Source organism: Dunckerocampus dactyliophorus, chromosome 5, assembly GCF_027744805.1.
Source record: "Dunckerocampus dactyliophorus isolate RoL2022-P2 chromosome 5, RoL_Ddac_1.1, whole genome shotgun sequence".
Taxonomy (NCBI): Eukaryota; Metazoa; Chordata; class Actinopteri; order Syngnathiformes; family Syngnathidae; genus Dunckerocampus; species Dunckerocampus dactyliophorus.
In genome coordinates, this window is record NC_072823.1 from 30,355,499 (window position 1) to 30,371,213 (window position 15,715).

General features: G+C 45.9%; 2 protein-coding genes across 9 annotated transcripts in view; one reads left to right on the forward strand and one right to left on the reverse strand.

The window, feature by feature from the left end:
- The window catches only part of LOC129180886 (voltage-dependent calcium channel subunit alpha-2/delta-4-like), a 66,660-nt gene that overhangs the window by 39,766 nt on the left and 11,179 nt on the right, over positions 1-15,715 (forward strand). For 5 of the 6 annotated variants that reach the window (XM_054775180.1, XM_054775183.1, XM_054775182.1 and 2 more), the window contains 6 exons: positions 7,100-7,197; positions 7,276-7,366; positions 7,431-7,523; positions 7,591-7,712; positions 7,784-7,852; positions 14,828-14,889. In XM_054775180.1, coding sequence (XP_054631155.1) covers positions 7,100-7,197; positions 7,276-7,366; positions 7,431-7,523; positions 7,591-7,712; positions 7,784-7,852; positions 14,828-14,889 — 535 coding nt within the window. Of the gene's footprint in view, positions 1-7,099; positions 7,367-7,430; positions 7,524-7,590; positions 7,713-7,783; positions 7,853-14,827; positions 14,890-15,715 lie in introns of all 6 variants that reach the window. The other variant, XM_054775179.1, reaches the window with a different exon arrangement.
- On the reverse strand, positions 6,670-14,453 carry LOC129180889 (leucine-rich repeat and transmembrane domain-containing protein 2-like). 3 transcript variants are annotated; one of them, XM_054775190.1, is made up of 5 exons: positions 14,253-14,453; positions 14,076-14,102; positions 10,385-10,483; positions 9,640-10,317; positions 6,670-9,563 (listed from the first exon to the last, which is right to left on the reverse strand). In XM_054775190.1, exons 3-5 carry the CDS (start codon positions 10,428-10,430, stop codon positions 9,094-9,096), a joined length of 1,194 nt encoding a protein of 397 aa, XP_054631165.1. In that variant the 5' UTR covers positions 10,431-10,483; positions 14,076-14,102; positions 14,253-14,453; the 3' UTR covers positions 6,670-9,093. The 3 variants fall into 3 exon arrangements, with proteins under 3 accessions (XP_054631165.1, XP_054631166.1, XP_054631164.1); XM_054775191.1 differs by lacking the exon at positions 14,076-14,102; XM_054775189.1 differs by having other exon boundaries at positions 9,640-10,483.

Consider the following 15,715-nt stretch of genomic DNA (forward strand, 5'->3'; position numbering starts at 1 on the left):
TAGTTTTATTGGTAAACAAAACAACAAAAAATAAAGACATTATTCTGCAACTACAGTTGGCAAAAATGTAAAAAATAGATCAAACTAGATAACATTCTAGTACCTTGCATTTTAATACAGAAAATGTAAAAAAAAAAAAAAAACTGTCAGTGACGTCGCGGAAGTGAGGTGGCGAGGTGGTGATGTGTGCTATGTTTGCCACAAACACGCTACAGTAAGATCGAGCAGAAATGAATGCTATGGATGTAAAATGAATCAGGCAGAAACACAGTGTCACTCTCGATACACACTGCCGGGTTGATAAACCGGAATAGTATGCATCGCAGCCGACAATGGAGCCACTCCTGTCACATTTACATACCTCTGAAATGATGACGGTCTTATCTTTAAGCCGTAAAATTCGGAGGTCTTTCACCCTCATCTCGGTATGGTCCATCGCCTTTTTCTCTTGTGCCGTCCATGTGTTTGCTGCGTCGTGTCTTTACAACTCAACTATACACAAGCTAAAATGACAATGCATTTCACGATTACATGCAAGTGTGCGAGATTTCGTCTTGTGCGTGTGATCCAAGATGGCGGCATAAACAAACCAGACAGTATTTTGGCTGTTAAACAAGCGGGCAGACGCAAGCCAAGGCAAAATATTAGCAAAACTTTTGGATGTTAACTGAAAACCATGCTAACTGGGGCAGACGTTCAATACAATCCATCGGCTACATTTGTTGATGTAGACGTTAAACTTGCATTATAAAATAAACAGTGTAAAGAATGCATATTGACTACAACATGGTTCAGGTGGTGCAGGTGTTGTAGAGCCTGACAGCGAGGACCTGCGGAACCTCTCCTTCTTACACCGTGGGTGTAACAGTCTGCTGCTGAAGGAGCTGCTAAGGGAAACAACAGTGTCATGTAGGGGGTGTGAGGTGTTGTCCATGATGGATGTCAGCTTAGCCAACATCCTTCTCTCCCCCACTTCCTCCACGGAGTCCATAGGACCGTCCAGGACAGAGCTCGCTCTCCTGATCAGTCTATTGATCCTGCTCCTGTCCCTGCTCCTGTCCCTGTCCGTGCTGCCCCCTCTCCAGCAGCCCACAGCATAGAAGATGGCTGAGGCTACCACAGAGTCATAAAAGGTCCGTAAAAGAGTCCTGCACACACCAAAGGACCTCAGTCTCCTCAGCAGGTGGAGGCGACTCTGGCCCTTCTTGTAGAGGGCGTGGGTGTTGACGGACCAGTCCAGTTTGTTGTTAAGGTGAACACCCAGGAATTTGTAGCTGTCTACCAATTCTATGTCCGCTCCCTGGATGTTCACCGGTGTGAAGTGGGATGTTTTCCTCTGGAAGTTAATGATCATCTCCTTTGTCTTGCTGGTGTTGAGTTGCAGCTGGTTAAGCTCACTCCAGCTGACAAAGTCCCTGATGACCGTCCTGTATTCCAGATCATTCCCCTCTGAAAAACAACCCACAATGGCTGTGTCATCGGAGAACTTCTGGAGGTGACACTGTGTGGAGTTGTGTGTGAAGTCCGAGGTTTAGAGGGTGAAGAGGAAAGGGAAGAGCACCGTACCCTGAGAGGCACCTGTGCTGTAGAGTACCATGTCAGACACACAGTGACGGAGCCTCACATACTGTGGTCTGTTGGTGAGGTAGTCTATAACCAATGCAGTCAGGTGTTGGTCTACTCCCACACTCTCCATCTTCACTCTGAGTAGTGACGGCTGGATAGTGTTAAAGGCACTGGAGAAGTCAAAAAACATGACCCTCACAGCGCTCCCGCTGTCCTCCAGGTGTAGCAGTGATCTGTGCAGCAGGTAGATCACTGCGTCGTCTACTCTGATCCGAGGCCGGTAAGCAAACTGCAGGGGGTCCAGCTGAGTGCCCACCAGGGGTCGCAGGTGCTGCAGGATAATCCTCTCCATGGTTTTCATCAGGTGAGAGGTCAAGGCAACAGGCCTGAAGTGGTTAGGCTCCTTGGGACTCTTGGTGTCTTTGGGATCGGGACCACACAGGAGGTCTTCCACAGGGCCGGGACTTTCTCCAGGCTCAGGCTGATATTGAACATGTGCCTGAGAACTCCACAGAGCTGGTCAGCACAGTCCTTGAGGATTCTAGGGCTGATACCGTCCGGTCCCGGGGCCTTCCTTGCCTTGATCTTCTTCAGCTGACTTCTCACCTGATCATCAGTTATGGAGAGGGGGGTAGAGGATGGCTGGGATGGGGATGTGGGGGTGAAGAGTGGTGAGTGGGTAGGGGAGGGAGGGGGGGCAGACTCAAATCTGTTGAAAAACAGATTGAGTTCATCTGCCCAGATCTTGTCCCCACTGGCTTGATCTCTCCCCACTCCTTTACCATGGCCTGTGATGGTCTGCAGGCCTCTCCAGACTTCCCTGGCACTATTCTTCTCCAGTTTCCTCCTGTAGCAGTCCTTCCCCTTCCTGATCTTATGCCGGAGTTCCCTCAGGACTCTGCACAGCTCCTCCTTGTCCCCCGAGTTGAAGACCCTCTTCTTCTTGTTCAGCAGGGCCTTAATCTCAGAGGTCACCCAGGGTTTGTTGTTGGGAAAACACCGCACCAACTTGGAGGGCACAGTGTTCTCCACACAGAAGTTTATATAGTCTGTGATGCAGTGTGCTGTCAACGTCACTGCCATGGGGACTACAGAGCGCTTCCCAGTCTGTTGTCTGGAAGCAGTCTCTGAGCCTAGCACTGCTCTCCTCAGACCACTGCTTCACAGGCTTCTTCGAAGGGGGTTGTCTATTCACTACTGGAGTGTAGTCTGTGACGAGATGGACGAGGTTGTGATCAGAACGACCCAGCGGGGGGAGGGGAGATGAGGTGTATGCATCCTGGATGTTTGCATACAGGAGGTCCAAAGTTTTATTGTCTCTAGTGTGGCATTTGACATACTGGGCGAAGGTGGGAAGAGCAGAGGACAGGGAAGCATGATTGAAGTCACCGGAGATGAGGAGGAGGGATTGGGGGTGATGGTTCTGAAGTTGAGAGACGATGGTGTGGATCTGCTCTATAGCTGCAGCCGCGACCGCTGAGGGGGGGATGTACACAGTCATAGCAATAACATGTGAAAACTCCCTCGGAAGGTAGTATGGCCGCATGCTAACCGCTAACAGTTCCACGTCTCTGGTGCACAGTTGCTCCTTCACACAGATGTGTCCCGGGTGGCACCATCTATCATTCACAAACACAGCGATTCCCCCTCCCTTCTTCTTACCGCTCTCCGTTGCATTCCTGTCCGCTCGTACCAGCTGGAATCCGTCCATTGTGACGTGTGAATCCGGAGAAAGTTCACTCAGCCACGTCTCCGTGAAGCACATGAGGCTGCATTCCCGGTACTCCCTCTGCAGTCGGGTCTTACGTTCCCCATGATGACAGACGGTAGACATGGCTTGTACCGTCTTTTCCGCTTCTTGCACTTTACTCCCGACCTGCATCCTCTTCTGCTCCTCCGCAGCTCCTTGGGGATCTCCAGCCTCTCCGCGCAGAGAGGGGGTGTGTGGCACAGGGCTAACAGCTGATCCCGGGTGTAAACAATGGAGCCTTGGTTGAATGGGGAGCTGTGGCTGAAGAGGTTTCCCACAGTTGAACTGAAAAGTTCAAAGAGCATCAAGGCGCAGACTAGAAAAGTAACAATATCAACCTTCATAACTGCACACTCGACCAGATGCGACCAAAAGAAAAAGTAAGAAGAAGACTAAAATATTATAAAAACACTAAAAGGTGGAAGAAAAGTACAGAGCTGCTGTAACCGGCAGCCACTCACACGGCGCCATTTTGAAAAAAAAAAAGTAGAGAAATATAAATAGTCCAGTAACAAAAAGACACAGAGCATAAGCCAAAAATGGGAACAAAAAGCACTGCTAGAAAAAATAGCAGGAAAATATGAACTACTAGTGAACACAAGGCGCTGCTGAAAACGAAGCAGGGAAAAACATAAATCGCTGCTGAAAACCAAGCAGCTGGAGAAGCCAAGCAGGGAACAAGAAGTGCTTACAACGAGCAGGTTTGAGCAGAAAGTGATACGCAACACAACGTGCGTGAATCAGGCAGTCGGTGAGCAGGTAAGAGCAAGGAACAATCTGGCACTGCATCCTGTATATGAAGCACAGGAGATAATTGGCAGCAGGTGTGCGCCCACAGCTCTGCCTCTGCTGAACGCTGCTCACTGCAACGAAATGCAGACAGGCGGCAGCAGAGCAGCAATACAGAACATGACACACATCATATCCCCAAGCATGCTGTAAGGCAGGGGTCCACAACCACCGGGCCGTGGGAAACGTTCAGGCACAATGACAAAATAAAGACTTTCAAATTATGTAAAGGGATATCAATTTTGGAAACATGGGCCTATTTTATTCAAAAAATAATATACAGTTAGAAATCCCACAGTTTTTGCATGTTTAATGTGAGCAACGCTTTGTCCCACTTTGTTTGACGGTCCTTGAACGCACCTTATAACTTTGTCCCATGTTGCACAGGTAGACTACTATACTGTATTTTTCCCCTTTTTTCCCCCTTTTTCTTTCACCTCACGTTGCTCATGTTTGAGTGCTAATGTGCATATTTGTGCGGTGCACCTCTCAGAAAACAAAATCCAGGCTCATACTGGTGGATGGTGGCTCTGTAGTCATTTTGTGCTTTTAATTTGCCGTTGTTCCTGTCATAGTTTTACACAATACATAATAAATAAGGTAAATTAGATGGCTATAATGTCCGTATGTTTTTGTGATGTTTTGAAAATCTTTCCCAGTGACTAGCTAGTGCGCTGCTAATGCTATTTACATCCATTTTCGCCTTCAGCCAAGGTCACATTGACACAAGCCTCCAAATAGCTGTTCTCGGCTATGCCTGTCGGTAACTAGCAGTTCAAAGCAAAAAAATCAGTCGTGAGATGGCTCGCATCTAAAAAACACTCGTTAGTTGGGACACTCGTATGCCAAGGTACCAAGGTATAAATGACAATTAAAAAATACCAGTAGCGCACCAACTTCTCTCTTCTCTCTGGCAGTCGACGTACATTTTCTGTAACAACTCAACACTCAGCGACAGTAGATACAAATAACTTTGTCCTTGTTGCGAGAGCCGTCTGCCAGGGCTTTTAAGCTAAACTTATCATTCAAAATACCCTTTTCTTTCTCCATTTCGGCTTTGTTCCCGCTTGTAGCGCCACAACCACAGCTGCGTTTCCTGAAACTACGGTGTTGACCGAGGGTCCAACAAGATGTGCGCACATTAATCGTGTCGTTAAAGGAAATGGCGTTAACTTTGACAGCCCTAGTTAATATTATTATATTATAGTTCCCATTCCAGGTATCCTACTTCATGGAAATCATGGTCGGGTCGATAAACGTGGGATTTCTGTAAGTACACGGTAACTGTGAACTTGTCCAACGTAATACGGCATATATCACATACAACAACGTAAAGGCCCTGTCACACCTTGATGATTTAGTCAGCTTACGCCAACGTATGAAAAAATTGGCCAATACGCTGGCGTACGTCCAATAAGTTATGGGTAAGTTTTGTATAAGTTACGAGCACGCTGAAGCACGCCGGCATACGTCATAGTACGTCCAAGTCGTCCAACAATTTTGTGCATGCACAAAACATTTCGACGTATGTCAACATATGATTAATACGTCCCGCATCCGCGGGCAATAAGTTATGCGATCGTTGACCCTCGTTCACACACGTTATTTGTAAGTTACGTACAAGTCAAAATACGTCAACATACCTTGAGACAGAACTGTCTTCTTGGCGAAGGGAGATGGACATGGAGGCTTGCATTTGCAGGTAAGTTTGCAGCTTGACCAGTAGAGGGCACTGTGACACTGGAAATGGAACCAACTTTTGATATTTTTATCAACTTTATTAATGCATTAGCGAGTCACAAATCCATGAGTGGTAGCGTATGCAGCCTACACCAGGGGTCTCAGACTCGCGGCCCCCGGGACGATAGTTTGCGGCCCCCGTCTTAATATGAAAAATTAATATTCGTGTGGCCCGCAACTTTGATATGAATGACACTTGTTGTGTGCGGAGCTGAACGAACCAATCACGCTGAGGTATATGGTCTCGAGGGCGGGACCCCGGCCGGGCAGCACGTCCAACGCCTCACCGCCTTAACTCGTTCGCTTGCTCATTCATTCATTCCTCCACTCAGCTGGGCAGAGGAGAAGCTGCTGACTCCGCTCTGTCTCTGAGACCACTGTGATTGGTTCGTTCGGCCGAGGTCCCGTCCTCGAGTTGATAAAGTTGAGAAAAAAATCTAAAGTTGGTTCCATTCCCAGTGTTACAGTGCCCTCTACTGGTCAAGCTGCAAACTTACCTGCAAATGCAAACACGACAGCCTCTCCTCCTCTCCATCTTCACTCGCCAAGAAGACAGTTCTGTCTCAAGGTATGTTGACGTATTTTGACTTGTACGTAACTTACAAATCATACGTTGACATACGTCGAAATGTTTTGTGCATGCACAAAATTTTTGGACGACGTGGACGTACTATGATGTATGCCGGCGTGCTTCAGCGTGCTCTTAACTTATACAAAACTTACCCATAACTTATTGGACATACGCCAGCGTATTGGCGTAAGATGGCTAAATCGTCAAGGTGTGACAGGCGTTGGGTGTTGAACATAAATTGTGAACACCGGCAACCCGCTATGCATTCGTTGATATAAGTTGTCTATAAATTATAGAAACGTTCTATATAACTTACTAATACGTCATGTTTACGTCGAACTCGTTATGAATATGCTAAGCCCAAAATTGAAAAAAAAAAACGTCGTCAGTTCAACGTATGCCATCAAAATGATCACGTCAGGCATGCGCTGCCTAAATCGTCAAGGTGTGACAGGGCCCTAACATTAAGGAGCAGGAGAGGATGGTAAAAATGTTACAGCTGCAGCATTTGTAGGTGACTGACGGATAGTCGGCTGTGCTCCATTTTAAGATGTGTAGTGAAGCCTACTTTTTTTACAAAGTGGTGGAGCTATACACAGGGCGGGCTCATCTAGCTCCTGGCAGATGTTGATTACATATTATTTATTCATTCATCCGAACTTTTCTCCTCTCTTCTTTTTCAGGACTTATTGCGAGACAGACATTGACCCCGCCCACCGCAAGTACTCTCAGCTGCAGGCCGCCATTCGCTACCTGCTGGGGAAGGAGCCTGATCTGGAGTGTAAGACGGTCAACATGTCATCTAAGTGTTGTCGTGGTTGTCACTGGCGGTTGATGACCACGCCTCTCCGTTGCCTAGGTGACGAGCTTCTGCTGCAGCAAACCTTGTTCGATGCCGTGGTGACAGCGCCCATGGAGGCCTACTGGAACGCCCTGATGCTCAACGACAGGTGGGCCCCAGTGGACATGAGATCCCACTCTTGTGTCCTTTCACGACAAAATATGTGTGGACAGGGTGGAGCCGGGCATCGAGACGGCTTTTCTGGGTACTCGCTCCGGCCTGATGAGGATCGTGAGATATGCCGGCGTGGAGACGCGAGTGGCAAAGTACCGACTCTTCCTGTTGTATTGTGGTCATGTGACGTCACACATGTACGTCTTTTCCACTGCATAGAAAGTTCCTGACCCCTGTTGATAAGGACAACCTGTTCACCATCGATCATTTCCCGCTGTGGTACCGACTTGCCGTGGAAAACCCTCCTGGAAGCTTCTTCTACTACCCCGTCAATGACAAAGGTCCTTCTGGTGTTGTCATCGTGGAATGTGTTGTGTTGTTGCTTTCAAAGCACAGTTCTTGTTGTCCGTAGGCATGAAGTACGTGGTGGCCACCACTGCGGTCACCGTGTCATCACAAGGGAAGACCGCCATCGCTGGAGGTATGTTTAACTTTTGTCTAAACTACACAGGACAAACATGTGTGATGATGTTGAGAAGAAACACTAACTTTAGAGTTTATTAACACAGTCATTATGAATGAAAAGTACATTAGGTGTGCTTCTCACAGGACATGTGGACAGGAATGAGGGACACACTGTACTCACACTCTGCAGGATGAGAAAGTCGTATTCTAACGAGATATAAAGTCTTAATTTTACGAGAATAAACTTGTAATATTATGAGGAAAAATAATGGCATTTAAGTAACACAGAGTTGACATTTTGAAGAAAAATTCTGTCGTAATAATAATAAAGTCGTAATAACAACAAAAAAATAAAGTTGTAATTTCTGGAAAATTTTGTTGGGGGGGAAAAAAGTTCCCATATTATGGGAATAAAGACATAATTACGAGAAGAAAATTTCCAAGAAGAAAGTTAGTTAATTCAATAAAACAGCAGAAATGGAAAAAAAAAAAACATTTTACAAGAATAAAGTAAAAATATTAAGAGAAAAAAGTTGTATTCTAAGAAGAAAAAAAGTTTCACTTTTACAAGAATAAACTTGTTATGAGAAAAACAACAAAACAAAGCTGTAATTTTTGGAAAATTAGGTTTGGCAAAAAGTTATATTTACGTTATATTACGAGAATACAGTCATAATATTCCAAAAAGAACATTTACAAAGCTTATTTAAGAGGAAAAGTGACCTATATCACAAAGCTGAGGTATATTTTTTTTCTTGGGATATATATATATATATATATATATATATATATATATATATATATACCTACATCAACCTACATCTGCAGCCACAGCTGCCCTGGGGTAGTCTAACAGAAACGTGGCTGCCAATTCGCGCTTACGGCCTCTCTGACCACCTCTCCGATCAAACATTCATTCACTTTCATACACCAGTGTGGGCAGCACTGGAGGCAAGTTGGGTGAAGTGTCTTGCCCAGGCACATAACAACAGTGACTGGGTGGAGGGAGTGAGGCTTTACCTCCTGAGCCACTGCTCCCCATATCTCTTAGCATATCTACATGTATTGTTTGACAAAATGTCAAAGTGTCAAATTTGAGTCCTTTCATTTTTCACTATGTGGCCCTCCCTGGAAAAAGGTTGGACACCACTGGTTTAAGAAGTTTGACACAAGCACATAGGAACAGAAAAAAGGGGTGTTTTTTAACAGACCTAGTGATCGGGTCATTGGATGTTTCATAAGTCTGAGCTGAATCAGTCAGAAGCTGCTGATGCGGTACCCGTAGAGCACACAGGCTTCTTTAGGCAGCGCCTCCTCTGGTGCTGTTGGGGATTGCACATCTTCTGGGTCATCCGCTCTGCACTCCGCAATCAGAGGCTGCCCTCGCTTCTTCAACTCCCGCTGGAAGCGAGCCATCAGCGATGCGTATATGCAGCCGTACGTTGCCGCCACCACCATCATGACGGACACCGTGCTGCACACCACCCCCGCCACAATCTGTGTCACGTAGGCTCGGCGGACGCTAACCGGACGGTAGCGCTGGCGGACACACTCGTCGTTGTTGCTGATACGGCCTGGCGGACAGAGGGGTCGGACGCCGCCGCCGAATGTGACCTCCCTGGCGACACTCCGCAGGCAGTGGTTGAACATTTCAGCTGGTACACTGCGGAGGTTCCTGCCCATCAGCTTCCTTGGAAATCTGCACGTCATCATGTCCACCAGACCATCTGGGAAGAAAAAACAGAAAGAGAGGACAATTTAGTTCTTAGATCACCCTTAAGCTTCTAGACTTTGACTGCTCACCTCTGTAGATCATCCACTCCATCCAGTGCTTGAATTCCCATAGCGTGCAGTCACATTCCCAAGGATTCCCAGCCAGGAGGAGCTGCTGAAGCCCCACCAGAGGCTCAAAGGTGCCCCTCTCCAGGACTGCCAGACGATTCCTGGCCAGCGACAACCATGAGAGTCTCTGGAGTCCATTCAGCAAGTCCTTGGGAAGCCATAGTAAGCCATTGGAGGACAGGTCAAGGCCGTGCAACCACCCCAGTCCCCCGAAGACCTCCTTGCTCAGGCCGACACCCCCATGGCTTCTGTTTAACTTTTTCTCCACCTCTTTGCTGCAGTTGCCATTGCATGAGGTGGCGAGGCGCGTTCCCAGGATGTTGGCTGACAGATTAAGCCACCGCAAGCCGCTCAGACATGAGAAGACTCCTGACTGCAGGGTGGAAAAGTGGTTTTGGGAAAGATCGAGGATCTCCAGGCTGCTGAGGTTGGTAAAGTCCAAAGCATCCAGGAAAGAGAGGTTGTTCTGGGCCAATTGCAGGGTTTCAGTGTCCTGGTCCAGCAGTGGCAGGAGGGGGGTCAACGAGATTAGGCCCAGGGTGGAACAGTCAGTGGTGTTACCATCACAGATGCAGACACTGGGACAGCAGCACACTGAGCCAAGCATCCCGAGCAAAACCACCAGCAGAATGGACGCGACTGCAAAAACTATCATCATCAGCATCATCATCATCATCATCCACATAGTCCCTGAGAGAAGACTCACCAAGACTTTCATGGAGGTTGTGTCTATCCTGGTCCTGGTGCCTCATATTGGCCACATGGATTATACCTCAGATCACAACACAATCCAATTGAACAGAACCTAAAATGAGACCCAAATCAGACCTTACAGCAGCCAGTGAGGCTTTGCAAGTGTATGTTGGTAAACCTGACTCCCTGAACCTTAATATCCGCACTGGGTGTCAAGTCGACAGTCTGGGCTTTGCGCTTGATGCCTAATGCTCATAACTCACTTCGAAGGACCTTGGCGGGGCATGGGGCTGGCTGGCTGAACCAGGCGGGTTACACTGGTCTTCATCACCTACCTACACTCCAGATCAAAATGTTAAGAACAGCTGGCAAATGTCAAGAATTTACATTTTGCACTGTTGGAACTTAAGGGGGTTCCAAGTAGAGCTTCAAAATGCAAAAATAAGAATGAGAGGCAAAAATTAGTGAGTAAGCAATTTATTGCAAACAAGCATTGGGCACGTTTGATGCTAGTGTTTCCAGGAGGCTAGTGGGACTGTTGCTCCAGGTGGTGAAGATGGCTTCACAGAGGGCATCCACTTTCTGGAACTAATGTCCATTTTTGTAAACTGCCCTTGCCGCCCATCCCCAAATGTTCTCAATTGGATTTAGATCAGTGGAACATACAGGATGGTCCAAAAGAGTGAGCTTATTCCTCTGGAAGAAGTCCTTTGTCAGGCGGGCATTGTGAAGTGCAGCGTTGTCCTGTTGAAAAAGCCAGTCATTACCACACAGATGAGAGCCTTCAGTCATGATGGATGCCCCCTGCCACATCTCCTCATAGCCAGCTGCAATTTGACGCCCCTGCATAACCTGAAGCTCTATTGTTCCATCTGAGGATCATGATGGCGCCTCCTCTATTGTGCCATGTGGGAAACATTTCAGATGGGATCTCCTTGTCATGGAGTGATGTTGGAAGCCATCAGAACCGTCAAGGGAGAATAAAACTTTCTTCCACCTTTCAATGTCCCATGTTTTGTGGCCTTGAAGGAGACTAGACCTTTGAAGACCTTTTTTCTTTTTAAAAGCCTTCTCTGGCATATGTCATCTGATGGTTATTGGACTGCACTTGGCACCAGTAACAACCTTTGGGCCGAGGATGGCCCCGTGTCTTTACTGACAGCCAATGGGATCCGCTGGCTCAGGGTCGGTGACATTTAACCCTCAGGATGAAGAAGTTTCAAATGACTGTCTTACTGCATCCAACCCCAGCAGCAATGGCACATTGTGAGAGGCCTTGCTGATGCATCTCGACAATCCCGCCGCATTCAAGGTAAAGCTTTTTTTGTCTTTGCCCTCAAGAGATCATAACAGTGTGAATACCTGACAGAAAATCACATTCAAGCCACATTTTTACCAACATTTTGCTCTTAAACTTGATCAGCTGAAGAACATGTTTTTTGTCTCACTTCCATTTCTTCTGTTTGCCATTTTAAGCTCTACTTCAAACCCTCCTTAAGATCCAACAGTGCAAAATGTACATTCTTGCAATTTTTTAACTGGTCTTAACATTTTGATGGAGTGTATACACCATTACAGTATGGGCCTGGGTCAGGACCACAGTTTACGCATCTCAGGTCTGGCTGATGTGCTCCATGCTAATGCTAGCAGTTTGTCCCTTCCAGCCTGGAGCAGATCCAGAAATAGTTTGACTGCAGTAATCCTTGGAAAGCTTTATTCCTCCTCTGCACTCTGCCCTCTTTAGTGGCGTGAGATGATCTGCTCGAGGTCCTCAAGCATGTGAAGGGTGCAACTCTACAAGGCCAGATTACAAATATCAGCAGATTGCAGGACTGTTCTGCAACTCTTTCCATTCTCACTCAGACCTTCATGACAAGCGCACAAGCACGTCGTCCATTAGTTTAGGCTGGGTGCTTGGAGGCCGCTTTTTAGAGCCCAGACACGCCATCCGAGTGACAAAGGAAGCCTGGAGCTTTTTGCTTTGTTGGCCTCCATCTTGCTCTGTTAGCTTGCCACAAAGAGGCCGCCAGCCGCCTCCGGGCTACCAAACACGAGGACACAGACGACCACTCCAACAGAATGTGGAAGGTCAAAGATCAGGTTTAGAGGGTAGCTGAAGCAAATCCTCAACATGATTGAGGAATGTTGTCTTGAAGTTTGCGCCACACAGACATGTTGTTACCCATTTACTAACTTCATGTCACTGTTAGCGCCTCGCTTCTGTTAGGAAGCAAAGTTTCTAACGTGACATGGAACTCCTGACAGATATGAGTGGGTTTTTATGTTGTTGGGTTTTTTTTTTTTTTTTAGCAAACAGCTGTGAGGCTCAAATGCACCATCAACCAGATTAGACGCATCAGTGACCGCCATCAGATTAAACCTGATCGGGACAGACGTCTGTCCTGCACTCCAGATGCTGCTGGAACAACTAAGACCCACCCCCCCAACCTGCCATCACTAATGACATCATCACTTGTCATTGAGGGTCCCCGTGGGTCCTTCAAAAGTCTTAAATACATCTTTCGGTTATCAAGGTCTAAAAAAGTCCTATAAAGCGTTTTCGAGAAGGGAGGTACAGTAATCCCTCGACACTTTATGCTTTGAATTTTGACACTTTACTCTCACAAGCATTTTCAAAAATATATTGATTAATAAATCATTGTTGTTGCATTGTTGAATACAGCCTATTATTAGTCCAAAAATGTACATATATAAGCACATTTTACCTATTTTTTTCCCTAAATGCTAACATTGTGAGTCTATATTATGTCCTATGTTATCTTATTATGTGTACTATATTGGGAGTAAAGGCGACTATAGGGGTGTTATTTCATGTCTAGAGGGCTCTAATAATTTTAAAAAGTGTATTTATAAGGTCATAAACACGTTGTCTATGTTTCATTTGTCTTACTTTCTCTTATTATGTCTACTATATTGGGTAAAAGGAGTGTAAAGGTGACTATAGGGGTGTTATTTTATGTCTAGAGGTCTCTAATAATCTTAAAATGTGTATTTATAAGGTTGTAAACAAGTTTTCTGTGTCTTATTTATGTCTTATTTTCTCTTATGTCTAATATATCGGGTAATACGAGAGTAAGGGTGACTATGGGGTGTTATTTCATGTGTAGAGGGCTTTAATAATGTCAAAACGCATATTTAGAAGGTTGTAAACAAGTTTACAACTTGTGTCTGTCTCAGATATCCTATATTCTCACATCATGTCTACTATATTGGGTAGTAGGAGTGTAAAGGTGACTACAGGGGTGTCTAATAATGTTAAAAACACATATTTAGGTTGTAAACAGGTTCTCTATGCGCTAACTTCAAAAATATTTGATTTATAAATAAGAAATCCTACTTTGCAGAATTTTACTTACCACTGTCGGGTCCGGAACCAAGTAACCGTGATAAACGAGGGATTACTGTATTGAATTTTATAAAGGACCAAGATCTTTGAGAGGAAGTGAGTGAGTGCTTACTGAGAGGATAAATACTTTGGATTCTGCACATTCTTCTCTGTCTCCTCAGACTAGAGCTGTCCTATCTAGTCTTTGAGCATAAACCAATGAAGCTTGCTCGGATGAGAGGCGAAAGGGCTTCTCAAACAACCCAAACAGTTCAGTAACAGTGAATACTCACTTGACTCATTGAACACCGTGTATATTTGCAATGTTCATGACAAAGGTTGGACATTTGTGACTTACTAGTTGTCTTGAATGCAGAAGGAAGTCCTGAAAGTTGAAACAAACTTTGAACTTTGGAAGCCATCAAAAAGGAAGTCAACAAAGGTCACATGCTTAATTTTCACTTTAAAATTAGTAATCAAATTTTCTGCATAAGGTCAGGTGTGCAAAAGGATGTACACACACACACAGACTCACCCTGTGCCGAGTTGCTTCAGCCTCCAAAGAGACAAAGAAAATCGTCTTTATCTGCTTCACATCCTTCTGCGAGGTCCTCAAGGGCGTGAAGTTGCACTTGCAACAGCTGGACCACAATTTATTCTGGAGGATGCTCCTCCTCCTCATTCTCATCATTCTCATCATCATCACTGCTCTCTCAGCTGCCAGCATCTGGCTGTGTCTCTCTCTCACACACATGCACGCACACACAAGCTGCTGCTGAGGGTGAGCAAGCATCATGTGATAAAGAGAGAGAGAGAGAGAGACTACATGCTGTGTGTGCGCGTGTAAGATTGTGACAGAAATAGCATCACTTCTCAATGAAAGGACACTGAGCTCAAGGCGACTTCACACGTGTGTCAAATTTTTATCAATGCACGCAGGGGGCGGGGCTTGTCGTGTAGCTACCAGGTGTGCTGCCACCATGTGGTGTGGGGTTGCCATAGCAAGATGCTTTAGGACATACTGTTCATGTCATTAGCCACCCCCCATGAAGACAACATTGTGTGTCTTTTTCTGTTTGTTATTTTGACGCCACTTTCTGCTATTTTTAGCCGTGGGCCTGCAGATGTCCTTGGACTTGCTGGAGAAAAGATTCTGGGGCATCACCAAGCAGGTGAGCCAAGCACCTCTCACTCGCTAACGTCATGGTGCTCTCATGACTCCATCACTCCAGTTACGTCTTTGGTTGAATCTATAGATGTCAATGACTGTTTTAGTGCACCAGTAGAAGTCTTTGAATGCAGCATGTGTGGAACAAGCGTGTGATTCTGTGACATACACTTTGAATCAAAATTGCCTTAACGACTCGTCCTCCACATCCAACGCCATGTCAGTGTGCTTACCTCCAGGCTTGTAGGGGGCAGCATGTTGCTTTGTGCATTGACTTGTTACTGCTTAAAAGGGTGCGATAGGCGAAACCCTTCTTTGGGTGGTGCGTTCCGACTTGTAAATGACAAGTTGTATTTGACCTTCTCAGGTGCGTATCCGTCTGTTTGTTTGCGTTCACAAAAGCACCATGTGTATTCTCGATGATAGATGTCACAATTGAGCGGCGAAGACCAGCTGTGCTGCCAACATTGGTAGGCTTTTCAACGCTGCTTTCAAGGCTGTTTTCACTTCCATGGTGATGGTTTTCTTTTTCCCAGTGCACTTCTGCCAGAACGACCAGCCTTACACTTGGTAGACATAATAAATCACAAAAAGTTAATTAATAAGCAACATTATGTTATAAGACAGCTAGGCCGGGTCTTGGCTTCCAAGATGCGGAGATGACTTTCCGTCTAACAAAAAGGATTTATTAAAAGGATTTATTAACAAAAGGTGTCCAGGGCAGGAAAAATACAAAAAAAACACAGTACAACAAAAATACACCCGGACCTAGTCACGGGGAGGAGGTACAAAACTAAACACAGGTCGCTACTGGCGCGGAAAACCAAGTA